Raw genomic sequence first — 13,632 nt, 5'->3', positions numbered from 1 at the left:
TAATGTTGAGAGAAAAGACTTTTCCCTTCCAACTTTGGTCCGGGGGTTGAACTGCAAATGAACTGACAATAGCCAGGTGAGCAGGAAAAAAGACAAAGTTCATTTCCATGTGCACACGGGAGTTGCTCATAATAAATAACTCACTGAATAGCCAGAGATAAAAGTTTATATGCCAACTTACCAAAGGGGGTGGGTTTAATGGGCAAAGTATAGAAGGCTCTGTCTGGCTTTTTATGCTAATGGGAATGGGCAGTCGGTCTTCAAGGCAGCCGAATGGCAGCTGTATTTTCTGGAGGCTCGCTTTAGTGAGAGAAAGGGGGTAGAGATATGATTTCTTTCTGCATCCTCTGCTTTCACTGTAAAATAATCCTTATATCAACTCTATAGGTCTGAGTGGGTCCCCACAGTTTACATGTTTTTGGGTGCACATATGTATGCATTCTACTGGCCATACCTCTAGAAGGGTAACTTTTGAGGAAAAAGGTACAGTTATGTTCAGCTTATGTAGATGCTACCAGTTTTCCCAAGTAGTTGTATCAATTTATTCCCTCACCAGCAGTGTGTGAGAGTTCTAGGTCCTCCAGATCCTCACCAAAATTATTGATATTCTGTATTTTAGCCATTGTGATAAGGTGTAGTAGAATCAGTGTTCTTTTATTTTGCATTTCTCTGATTTTTAAAATGGCTGTGTATACTTTCATGTTTACTGGTCATTTGGATACCTTCTTTTGTGAAATGTCTGTTCAAGCCTTTGGCCATTTTTGTTTTCTTTGGAGTGCCTCTTTTTTCTCACTGATTTGGGGTTCTTCATATATTCTAGACTCATATCTATCCTGGAAACTTTCCTGTGTTGCAAATATCTTCTTCCACTCTTGTGACATGACTTTTTACATTGTTGAGTAGTGTTCTTTATTAAGTTCCTAATTTTAATATAGTCCAATTATCAATACTTTCCTTTATAGTTAATGAAATTTGAGACCTACCTTAAGACCATGAAGTTATTCTTTGAAATTGCTTTCTAGAATTTTACTGCTCAATATGGTAGTCACCAGTCACAAGTGGCTACACAGCACTTGAAATGGATCTAATCTGAATTGAGATGGGCAGTAAATAGAAAACACACACTGGATATCAAGTACTTAATATGACAAAAAGAATGTAAAGTATCTCATTAATACAATGTTTTATCCTGATTACAGAGGGACCAACAACCAACCAGAATGACATAAAGAAAGACTCCTTTAAGCTGTAAACATTTGGGCAAATAGCACACACAAAGAAATCTCATCTGAACTTCCTTTATCTGACTAAAGCAGAGCATTTCAAGAATCAGCTGCTGTTAATCCCCCTATTCTGGGGAAGTCTTCAGTCAGGGAGGTGACTGACCTTTAGCAACTGGACATTCCAAGAAATTGCATAAACAAGCCTTATCAGAACCTTCCATCCTTTCCCACTGAAGCCCCAACCCCTCCCTGACCCCATTTATTAAGCTGATGTATAAACCTTTACCCTTGGCTGTTTGGGGGTGTGGGGTGTCTCCTTATAGAATGCTTCCACATGCATGCATATAAAACTTTTCTTCAGTTAACAGGCTGTCAATAAATTCACAACCCTCACTTCCCACCAGTCACTCAAACCTAAGTTAGGAGAGAAAAAAGCCTTCCTCCCCAAAATGACATCTGAAATTATAGTATTTTGGATATACTGGGTTATAATGTAACCAAATTAATTTTACCTTTTAATTCTTAAATCTTCCTAGAAAACTTTAAACATGTGGCTCACATTCTATTTCAATTGGACAACAGTTCTAGTTGATGTTTTATTCCTCTAGATGTGATTCTTTTGCCTCTGGCAGGCAATGAGCGTAAGGTCAGAGGGCTATCGGCAATTAAGATGATTCAAAATAAATGTGTCTTGAGGCGTGTGGGTGGCTTAGTAGGTTAAGCCTCTGACTCTTGGTTTTGGCTCAGATAGTGTTCTCACAGTTAGTGAGATCCAGCCCTTCACTGGGCTCTGTGCTGACAACACAGGGCCTGCTTTGGATTCTTTCTCTCTTTCTGCCCCTGCCTCGCATGCGCTCTCGATCACGTTCAAAAATAAACTTAAAAAAAAATGTGTCTTGAATTCTCCAGAAAGCTGGTCTATATCTGGTTAACTCATTTACCTGAAGTAAATCATTTACCTGAAGCACTCTGGGGTTTACTATGGCCCCTTCTCTTCAAATATCCAGAAACTCCAAAGTTTTCCCCTTAAGCCGATGAGGCTGTTGGAGGCTATTCTTGGCTCCTCAGCCTCTCAGCTTCTGCTTTCTGAAGTGGAATTGTCCTGAGAAAAGTGCAAGGGCAGGCAGGCTGCCTCTCCTGCTTCCCTTCTCTTCTGGAGCAGGGCCCCATAAATTCTCACTACCCTGGAAGCTCTCCAATGGCTTTAATCAGATGATTCTCATATTTTGTCTGGCATTTCTGGTTGTTCTCAGAGGGAAGTTCAGTGTGAAACAACCAAGTCTGCCATTGCCAGAGGCAGAACTCCTATTAATTAATTAAAAAGTATGTCATGCATGTTATTTAATGTTGTAGGATTTTAATCATGGTTGATGTGGAGAATTGAGTTCAGAGTTCTTAAGAAGGAACAGTCCTAATTTCACTTCAGTCAAGTAAGGTTTTACAGAAGAGCAGGGATGACTTTTAGAGTAGGAGATACAGCAAGGTGGTAGTTCCAGGGTTAGGGAGTGTCATGTAGGGCTGGGAATAGATTCTATTTGATAACCTCACTGACTAAATGAATAATAGAAATTCTAGCTCAAAGAAGACACATGGATTATAATTCTCATGCTAGTTCTGATTGGTAGTATTGCCTGGAGTATGTTATAGATAAAGATTTTAAGTTTGTAGTGGTGCTCAGTGGGCAAGAGGATTGCAGTCCACTGGCAATGTCTACATTGGACAAAGGACAGGGGATAGCTGCACATGAGTGTGAATCATAATATTCCAGAAATCATATGCTATGATTGAATGATCATGCATCACAAGTATACTCTGGAACAGTTTGTAAATTAAAATAATTTAGATTCATTATGTAAAGTTTCTGAATATGCCACACCAAAATATGCAGCTTTGGCAAATTGATTGTTTTGAAGACACTTGAGAAACAATAGATTCAGGAAGGGATCCCTGACCTTCCCCTTTCTACCTAAAAAGAAGGGCATAAAATTTCCCAGGAGCAAGGTGCCCTTTCTAGTAAAAGGTACAGTTCAATCACCAGACACACCAATGACAGGAATCTACAGAACAAACCTTATTAACACAACCCTCATCTTCCAGTAGTTTCCATTCAGCTATGACCTATCTAAGGTTATAATGAAGGTCATGCAGAAACAGCATGCTTCGCACATTTATGGAAAACACTGGGCCAAGAGAGAGAATAGTTTGGGTGACAGAACTGAGATTCAGAATGATCTTGATAGTCAAGAATATTGGTTCAGATACCAGTATTTATTCCACAGCTATCTACCAAGATCCATTTTGTGTCAGATCCTGGCACAATTTTTTTTTTTTTTTTTGTAGAGTTCCTGCCCTTTAGAGCTTATAGTATGGAGGGTGAGACCAACATCAATCAGATAATCACACAGAAATGAATAAACACTGTGAAGTTAAATGGTGCTATGAGAACACATGAATAGGGACTTGGGGGTTCCCTATGGGAAGTGGTACTTGAGAGGAAATCTAATGGATGAATAGGTATTAACCAGGCAAGGTGGAAGGCAGGGTAGGGGAAAACATTCTAGGATGGAGCAGCAATGTGAAAAGGCCCCGAGGTAGGCAGGTTTGAGAAGAGGAAAGGAGGCCAATGTAGTTAAAGCACAAATCTCCAGAGGGGAATGATGTAAAGTAAGGTTGGCCCAGTAGGCATGCACCAAGTCACCTGACCTTGCAGACCACTGAAATATTTTGGTCTTTATCCTATGACCAATGAGAAGCCATTGAAGGGTTTTAATAGGGGAGTGTCACAGTCAGATCTGTGTTTAGAAAAGGTTGCTCTGTAGGGAATGGGTATGGGTTGTGGTGAAAAAGCACATGTGAATATATAGAGATAACAATATATAGCTTATACATTATAAGGTTATTGCAATGGTCCAGGAGAAAGAGTGATAGGTGACCGAAAAGCCAAAGATAAGCCATTAGTGGGGTATGGATAGTAATAAAAAAATGAATGTGATTCGAGCCACACTGGTACATACTATGTCCTGGTCAAAGGTCTAACTGTAGTCTGAACTGTCATATTAGCCTGTTCAATTTAGAGAATCCCAATCTGATAAACTCAAAGGTGTCCAAAGGAATATCAGGACTTTATCAGGACCGGAAATGGCAAAGTAGACTTGAAGCTGGAGAAATGAGAGATTGAAGGAGAAAACGGAACATCCAAAAAGCAATATTCAAAATTCAAGGGGTATTATGTGAAAGTGTGATGACTCAAATTATTGTTCTGGAAAGAGAACTAGGACCCAGAGGGAGAAGCTATAGGGAACTCATGTCAGCTCAGTATAAGGGCTGGTTCAGTAATGGAAGGAGCTGCCTTATGTTGCACTGAGCCTGCCTCCCTGGTGAAGACGTGCAGAGGAAATTTTTGAAGAGACACTGGGTTAAATCATCCTTGTAATCTCTTCAAACTCTCTAGGATTCCCAGATTCTCTCAGAGTGTGAGCTTTTTTTTTTGAAAATTTTACATTCCTAATATTCCTATCAACACCCCTACCATCACTATCATCCCTTTTTACCATTTAATGAAAACACACATACCAGGCCCTGTGCAGAACACTTTCACATACATTTCATTTAATCTTTATAATAACACTGTAAGGTAGGTAGTAAAATCCAACCCCTATTTTTTAGATAATTTAATTGAGGCTTAGAGAAGTAATTTCACAAGAATACAAATCTAGCATTTTTATTCCAGAGACAGTGCTTTTAACCAATGCACCACATCACTTCCTAAAACCACTTATTCTACTATATGCCAATGAATCCCATACTGACCTCAACAATTTTAACCAATTCCTAAACCTTCAAATGTGAAAGTGTATGAAGCACCATATTTCCTATGACAAAATATATTCAATGTCAAAGCTAGTAATTGTGTCAGATAGAATAAGGCTGTTATGCTTGGTAACAAACAACCCCCAAATCTCAGTGGCTTAAAAACAACAAAGGTTTGTTTCTTGCTCATGCCAAGTGTCCATAAACAGATGAGCAGGGGAACTGTTTATCAAAGTCATTCAGCGACCAGGCTGACATGAATAACCACCATCTTGAATGTTGCTGGTAAGTGTCAGAGGGAAAAAGAACTCCTCAGGATCTTACACCTACAATCAAATATTCCAGCCAGGCAACCATATGGGCCATTTTGTCCACCATACATTGGTTAGAACTGTTTGGTTAGTTGGCTCCATTCCAAACCAAGTGGACTTGAAATACAGTCCAACAATGTGCTTGGCACTGGGTGATGGGGCAATAGCTGGCAAAGTGTGTTAGTCACTGATGCAGACAGTAAACATGCAAACTGCCTTTGTCTCATACATTTCAGAGTTTCTACCAAGAAGAATATTGACTATCTCTCTACATTGGCTTGATTACTTACTCCAGGTTGAGAGTATTAATATATTAGAAGAGGGGAAATGTACAAAACATGCTGAATTCTGGTAGAAGTCTTCACTGTATATGTAAAACATAATTCGAACCATAATCATGTCTGGGATTCAAGCCCTTGGCATGCCATGTTAGTATGCTCATTTTTGTACTTGGGTTAGATACAAGTGCTTAGGCAGAAAATGTAATAGTTTATTTACTCTCTTACAAGTTTCACTGTACCTAACTATGTCAAGCCATCACTGGTGAACTGAGAGAAGATAAGAAGCAGTTCAAGCCTGACATTAGGTTTTGAATATTAAGATGTTACAATAAAAATCATTTAAACGCATTATAGATATGTTATTCTGAAAATTCTTGGCCATGCCGGTCCATCATTGTCATATTAACTAAACGTGTGCTCCTCAGGTCCCAATTTGATTTATATAAAAATGCAAATCTCTTAAAAATGTTTTGCTTTCTGGTAAATGTCTATAATAATATAAAATAAAACAAATAACTCATCTTATTTTTTGCTATGACTCGGAGCACTCAATTTAAATCTGAACAACTTTTACCCGCTATCTGTAAGCCCTCTGTGATCTCAACTACAGAACTAAAAACCTGCAAAGAAAATATGAAGACAAATCAGTGGCATCTATGAAGCATTTCACTGGAAACGGTTGTTAAGGAGATAACAATTGCTTGTTGTAAGTGATTCAAATGCCCAAAGAAACAAGTAAAAGTGGTGTTTGTGTACTTAAAAACATAATTAAAATTTGTATTACAAATGCTAGTTTAGGAAAGAACTGGTTTTAAAAGGCAATTTCCTGTAAGGTCATTGCCGTGATATTTCAGATGGTACCTTTTTCTAATTTTGAAAGCTACATATTTTAATAGAGAATGGTCCAAAATGTTTTTAAGGTCAAACTGGAAATATGTTGATGATTTAAAAATGCAAACAAAGTGCTTTACTATATTATACTACCAGAGTGTTATTGTAGTTTAAAAATATCATTAAATCAGCACAAACCCGCACTTATCATTTCCTGCACATTTTTCACACCGAGCTGCCTTCTGACTATGAGTAATCTGTTAATCTGCTCTTCGCCTCACAATCCGTCAAAGTGACAGATTCATTCCCTTCTCTAATACATAATATCTTCATTTACTGTATGCCTTGCTGCGACTTGCTTTTTTGCTAGCACTGAAATTTAGAAAATCACAAGCAAATTTAGAGCATGTCACATGGGTGGTTGTTCTTGTTTGTTTCCCATTTCTTCCATTACTCCAACAGGAGAAACTACAACTTTTCTGGACTCTTAATGGGAGTTAATAGTGTTTCCAAAATGAAGGCAATCTCAGGTTTCAATAAAAGTGTTAAAGAGGTCAGATGAGGGCAAATGTTAAACACAAGGTAAGTGTACCCTTTGCCACATGAAAACACTGACCATAGTGGAATTTTCTTCCAGTGCTAGTGGACAACAAATAGATTTTCACCTTTGAGCCTCACCCCTAGGCGTAAAGAAAAAAATATATATCATTTACAAAAAAAAAAAAAAAAAAAAAAGAAAGAAAGAAACGGACATTCATTTAGTAGTTAAGGGATGAATTTCTCCCTGCAAAAGACAGGCCTTCATTAGCATAAACACCAGCATTTACTTGAAGGCCACATTGTGATTTTATTTAAGCTGAAACCTTCACTTTTTATCATGACGTTGACTGACCTCAGACCAGGCCAGATCTCAGGTTTCTTGCTCATTGCTATTTTGATAATACAAACGGTTCTGCTGTTTCAAAACTGTTCCCTATCAATTCAACAAAATAATGCTATGCTCCCCTTTTCCCTTGCTTTGGTTCAGTTGCTTATTACTCTATAAATTCTGCAAATAGAGTGACTTAAGGACTGAAAAATAGGCGAACATGTAAAATTCCAGCTAGTTTCATCTTTAAATAAGAGATAAAGTACATCCTCTACAAATCACCCTTCGGCTTCACTTGTTACTGATACAAGCATTCACACACTAAAACAAAGGTCACTACTGTTAACCTCAAAAGTCAAAAAGCAAGGAAGATGTTTACAGCAAAATATGAGCAGTAGCCTTCTAATAGGTTCTGTTTCAGCACAGACATAATTTTGTTTCCATGCGTTTTCATCCAACACCCAACAGCACTTTCTTGTCCTGACTACCAAATTGCATCTGATTTGTCTTAATGGATGGCAAGGGAGCGAAAGGCTTTTAAAAATCAATGGACAAGAAAGAGTCAATAGAACAATAATGTTAGTGTTAATTCAATCAAATCAGCTGAACGTTGTTTGCCTTTTCTCCTTTAAGTCATTTTGAACGGGACGGACGTTTGACTCATGTGGTATTTATCATACTGAGTGAGTTTTTATGTGGTAATGAACAGCAAAATATGAAGCTGTAAACTCGGGTAAACAATATATTGTTAGAGTGAAAATGTGTGTGTTTTAACATTAATCAATTTCAAAGTGTAATGTTTTTCATTAACAAGTGAAACAAAGTAATTACTGGGAAGAAATAGAACCCACTGCCAACAAAAACAGTTTGTGAGTAGGTGCAGGTTTGGAAGAGCTGTGACTTCTCTGTGACAGGCTAGGGGCTCACCCCCACACATAAAACATTCACACCCCTCCTCGAGGACATGCAGCGCTGGGGGGCCATGACTTCATGGAGGGCACGAGAAAATCGCCTCTCCAAGGCACTGTGCACATAGTAGGTGCACGTGAATGTTGCTGAAGGTCTGAACTGCGCATGCTTTCAGTCCTCTCCTACTGTAGTAGGGTTCCTTGTTTAAATAACAAGGAGAGTATTCTGCACTGGGTTGCAAGATGAATGATGAGACAGTGAGTCTATGGATGTGACGGGCTATGGCCATTTAACCATAATGACGGTCTTCCATTTCTTCGGTTCACGTCATTACCCTGGACCTCAGCCTACAATCCCCTCCCTTCCCCCTCGGACAAAAGAGAGGTGAATGTTATAAACTGGAATTAGTACTTCGACTTTTTAAAGGTGCTCATTACTCTAGAAGGAAAAGCTGAATCTTTTAATTAAAAGTTGAAACGGTAACATGTTAGAATGGTAAATAATTGCTTTGGTAATTACCTTCTTTACATTGGACCCTGGGCCAAAGGTAATCTGAGTTCATCATCCGGATGGATAACAGTGACTGGGGAGGCCTGGGTGACCACAGGAGTTCTTCATTCCACTAGTTAAAAATGCTAAGAGTCTTCAGGGATCCATCACTTCAGGATTAATTTGGAGAGGTGAGGGGTAGAAGATGCAATCTGTTGTTCTAGACTCTTACGGAAATGGGTTTCTTGAGTTTGCAATTTTGCAAAATACGACAATTACTAAAATGCTGATGAGTATTTCCCCAGCCCTCATGGCTTAAGATTCTCTCATGGAGTACAAGTGAACTCAGGTTGAAATGCCAAGTCCCGTGGGCCCAAGAGAGATCTGGTCTGAGAGCAGGCAGACATTTCAACTGAGAAACTGAAGAATGGGGTCGGCAGATGCCCAGGCAGGCAGGGCCAGAATGAGCAAGCAGAGCCAAGTGAAGAAAGAGAAGTATTGTTCAGGTGTGCAGGCGTGCCAGCCAGTTAGGGCCTGGGACAGGGTGATGGGAGCAGGTGTGCAATCTGAGCTAACAGGCCCTGGTGGGATGATAATGGTCAGAGCCGGACTCAAAGTGGGTTGGGCATGTGCCAAGGGAGGAGGAAGGAGAAGTGATGGGGCAGTGGACCACCAGCTGCCCAGCTCTGTTAGAGAACTGCTGGAACCCAACGGGAAGGGTATCCCCGAAGTTGTGCCTAGGAGTGGTGCTAGGGGCAGAGAGGTCAAAGGCAAGGAGCAAGATGATTCTCAAGGGATTTGGCTTACTATCAGTGCCTTTAGCTGGACTGTTCTCCAGGGTAGGGCCACTCTGAGCTGGGCCTTTGCTGTAGACCAAGGAGGGCAGGGGCCCAGCTGGGTCTCTTTGTATCATGTGGTTTTTTTTTTTTTTTAATTTTTATTTATTTTTGAGAGAGAGAGAGAGAGATTGAGAGACAGCAAGAGTAGAGGAGGGGCAGAGAGAGATGGAGACACAGAATCTGAAGCAGACTCCAGGCTCTGAGCTGTCAGCACAGAGCCTGATGCGGGGCTTGAACTCACAAACCTGTGAGATCATGACCTGAGCCGAAGTCAGTTGCTGAACTGACTGAGCCACCCAAGTGCCCCTGTATCATGTGTTTTTAAAGTCTGTTGTAAAACTTCAACCAGTGGACTGAAAACCTCTTGGGGAGCCGGAAGGGCAGCAGTCCCTTGAATTTAAAGGGCACAAGCTCCATAAGCTCAAGTCCTCTGTCTGTTTCTCTATGTACCTTTTTGCTTCTTTTCCACATACGTGTCTAGATTCAGTTAGCCTGGTGAGGATTAGGCACATCTTCTGCAGCAGGGGCAACCCAAGCACATTTCTGGCAAGTGGCACCTGGCTCCACAAAATCTGTATTTGTGTAGGCAAATACAGATGAGCAATTTCCAATAAGAATACAGAAAAAAACACAGGAGTTCAATTTCAGAAAACTGTCTCTGTTGAAAGGTTTAAAATGATACTTTATTGGAGACTTTAGATTGTGGCTATCTTCTAAGGGCTCATCTAAAATAATTTCATGAGATTTCATCTGCTACATGTAGGAACAGGGCCAGGTCCCACTGGCCCTCAAGGGAGGAAAGTATGTAGGTATTTCTTTCTGGGTTCCAGCTAGTAGTTCAATCCATGGTGAGGCAGCTGGGGTAGGGAGATGGGGAAATTCATTCTTGTGAGATTCAATACATATTTCTTGAGTGTCTCCTCTGTGCTTGGCACTGTTTGACGAGCCAGGGATATAGTGAGCAGGAGAGATAAAGTCCCCAGACCCAAGCAGTTTACATTCCAGTGTATTCTGGAGGGGTGTGTGTGTGTGTGTAGACAACAGGCAAACAAGCAAGAAGATACCAGGTGGTGAGGAGCACTGTGGTAAAAACAAAAACAAAATAGATGATGTCATGAGGCTGACAGGACAGGGGCTATTTTAGGTTGGCTGCTAAGGAAGGACCTCTCTGAGGTGACGGCATTTAGATGGAGCCCTGAATGACAGAAGGAAGATGCTATCTAGGGTCTTTTCTAGCGTAAGGGAACTCCAAGCAGAGGGGCCATCTCATGCAAATCTCTTCAAGTGGAAGCAAGCCTGGAGTGTCCAGGAAAAAGGGACATGGCCATGGTGTTTGATACACAGTGAACACGGTTCACAGGGGTATGAGACATGGTCTGGGTGGTGGCACTGAGGGTGGGGAGCACGATCTGATCCTAAGAGCAGTGGGCAATGTTTGGGAGGTTTTGCATGAGGCCATGCTTGGCTCAAGTTTAGATGTGATGCCACTATTCTGGCTGCTGAGTGGGGACAGAGTGTAGGCGCTGAAGGAGCACAGAAAGCAGGTGGGAAGCCATGGCATTTGTCCAGGTAAGGGGTGAGGGCAATGGGGGCTGGGATTGCAGCAGTGGAGAGAGCGGCTGAATCTGGTGTCACTTCGTTGGAGGGATCACCAGGAAACCTGCTGGGGAAGGACATGGAGTGGGTCAGGGTGAGGAAGCAGGAAGTACTCTTGGTTTCTGCCTTGAGTAAAAGGGGGATGATGGTGCATTTTCTGAGATGGGGAAGAAAAAAAAAGATGTGTAGAGGGAGAGAAAACCAATGCTTGGATTCGAGGTATGTGCTAGAGATCCAAGTGGATATCTGTCAAGTTGGCAGCTTGGATAGATGAATCTGGAATTCACGGGAGGGTCAGGGCTGGACATATAACTTTCAGAGTCATTAGAATATGGAAGGCATTGGAAGCTATTATTAAATAGCTTGTATAAATAATACCTAGCATACCACATATTAAAGATTAGGGCCTTTCTAATGGTTATCAGTGTCTAGGGATCTCTGGTCAGCAGGGAGTGGAACACGCATGGAAATTAGATTTAAACTCTATCCAAACAAGAACCTCTCCTAAAAACACAGTGTTATCCTGCTTATGAATAAAGTAATACCACTGTCATCCTATTTTCAGGAGAGGAAAGGGTAATTCTTGCCAAGATGTAGGGAAAAAATTTGACATTTAACTTGTTAACATTCAGGATGAAGATTTTCATTTCTCAGTGTTATCTGGGCATACTTCTACTCTGCTTCCCTCAGCTCAAATCCTGATGGAGCTCCTACCCAAGCCAGTCCGGCTGAACAGCACCAGGAGAGAGAACATGATGCCATCCTGCCCTCAGGGAATTTGGAGCTCCAACAGCAATGACGGTCAAGGAGCTTCAACCAGTCTGGGGGCTCTGAGGACCCAGAATCTCTGTCCTCAGATGAGCAGGTGTGAATTTCTGGGGATGGGGGTATGAAATGAGAGTCGCTGATATGGACAGGTTTTCTGAAGCTAACAAGAGAAAGGATGCAACTAAAAACTGGTGCCTTTGGTTTTATCCACGGATTCTTAAGATGTAATGCAAAAATGCAGATAATCGAAAACAACGGTTAACACAACTAGTTTAGAGAAACTGCACAGCTAATCAGGAAATCCTTTGTTATGCTTTGGTCTGAAGGAGAAACATTTGCTAAAAATCCGACTTACTTGTTTTAAAATGATTCAAACTTAATCATTTGAGGAGAAACATGGCATGCAAGTTCTGTATTTAATTTTATTTATTTATACATTTTCTCTCTTTTGTGTTGGTGGGGAAAAAAGGCTTAAGCAACAGAGCAGCATATCAGACGTGAGTCCTGACAACTGGAGAGAAAAGAAAAATGAAGCCACTGCGATCGGTCCAGAGTAGTACTTGTAGGTTACGATGACAGGCCAGCTTGCCTCAGTCAGGCTGGCTGAGCCAGCGTGAACTGCGGTCAGTGGTTATTAATCATTTGTCAAAGTCCGCAGGGCTTTATCATCTAATTATAGTTATAAGTATGTTTATATTACACAAACATGTGGCAAAGCTGCAAAGGATTCAAGCCTTAACACAATCGGCAGTGACATTAAAAAAAAAAAAAAACTACAGATAGGCGATAAATCATAAAGCAAACACTTCAGAAAACCATGCCATTCATTACGGTTTGGGCATTCAGGAATTGTCTTCTAAACTGTTTATTTCTATAAACATTGAGAACCTTACAGAGCCTTTGACTACCTTCCCTCCTCCCCCTAATTTTCCAATGAGTTGTAAACATACCAAGTATAATCATCATTTGAAATGAAAGACTGGTTATCGACTCCATCCACATGAACAGACAACCAGAATATAATCACAGCTTATTTTATAAAACCCATTTCTGAACAAAAATATCTCAAACTGTTCTGAAGAATCTACATAAACACATAAATGGATGTGCCTGAGGGACAGCTGTAAACCCCACAAACCAATAGATGGCATTTTACAATAAATGACTTAAGGCTGCAAACAGCATTCGTTTGGTAGCAGGTAAGTTTACATGCTAGGAAACATTTCTCAACATGAATGAACTGTGAAATTGTTTCCTCCTACCCAACACGCCTCTAAACTGTATTGGATTATGTTAGCTGTGTCTACACCTTGTCATAGAGGCTGTCACGGTCTCAAACGGCAGTGTGGGTGGACACTGGGGGCGAGGGCCCCAGAATCTGAGATGCTGCCTTTAGGAAAATCTAGACACAAGGGGATAGGATGAGGTGAACCATGTGTATTTCAATTCCTAGACTGTGAATTTCTCAGGAAATGATTACCATTGTATCCCCACTCCATCCAATGTCAAGCATTGCCCTGTGAGTGCAAGTAGATTCTTATACTCTGAGGAAAACAATCTATGAATATATGTAGTGTTTTAGCTATTGGCATCCTAGAGTCAACTCTTCAAAACCCAAATTTGTCTGCTTTGTGGACTGCATGCTATCTTTAACCTTAATCAGAAGCACATAAAACTAAGAAGGTAGTTATGTTGCAGAGATAAGAA

At 40.7% G+C, this 13,632-nt stretch overlaps 1 protein-coding gene across 19 annotated transcripts in view; it reads right to left on the bottom strand.

Moving 5' to 3' along the window:
- The window catches only part of CFAP20DC (CFAP20 domain containing), a 230,910-nt gene that overhangs the window by 29,918 nt on the left and 187,360 nt on the right, over positions 1-13,632 (bottom strand). For 8 of the 19 annotated variants that reach the window (XM_053219154.1, XM_053219157.1, XM_053219153.1 and 5 more), the window contains one exon: positions 10,036-10,641. The exons of 4 other annotated variants lie outside the window; for them this stretch is intronic. In XM_053219154.1, the coding sequence (XP_053075129.1) occupies positions 10,392-10,641 (250 nt within the window). In that variant the 3' untranslated portion in view covers positions 10,036-10,391. Of the gene's footprint in view, positions 1-10,030; positions 10,642-13,632 lie in introns of those variants that run through there. 7 more of the 19 variants (XM_053219152.1, XM_027039111.2, XM_053219151.1 and 4 more) reach the window with 7 other exon arrangements.

Source organism: Acinonyx jubatus, chromosome A2 (assembly GCF_027475565.1).
Source record: "Acinonyx jubatus isolate Ajub_Pintada_27869175 chromosome A2, VMU_Ajub_asm_v1.0, whole genome shotgun sequence".
Classification (NCBI taxonomy): Eukaryota; Metazoa; Chordata; class Mammalia; order Carnivora; family Felidae; genus Acinonyx; species Acinonyx jubatus.
The sequence above is the reverse complement of the archived record's forward strand: the minus strand, read 5'-3'. Positions and strand labels throughout refer to the sequence as shown.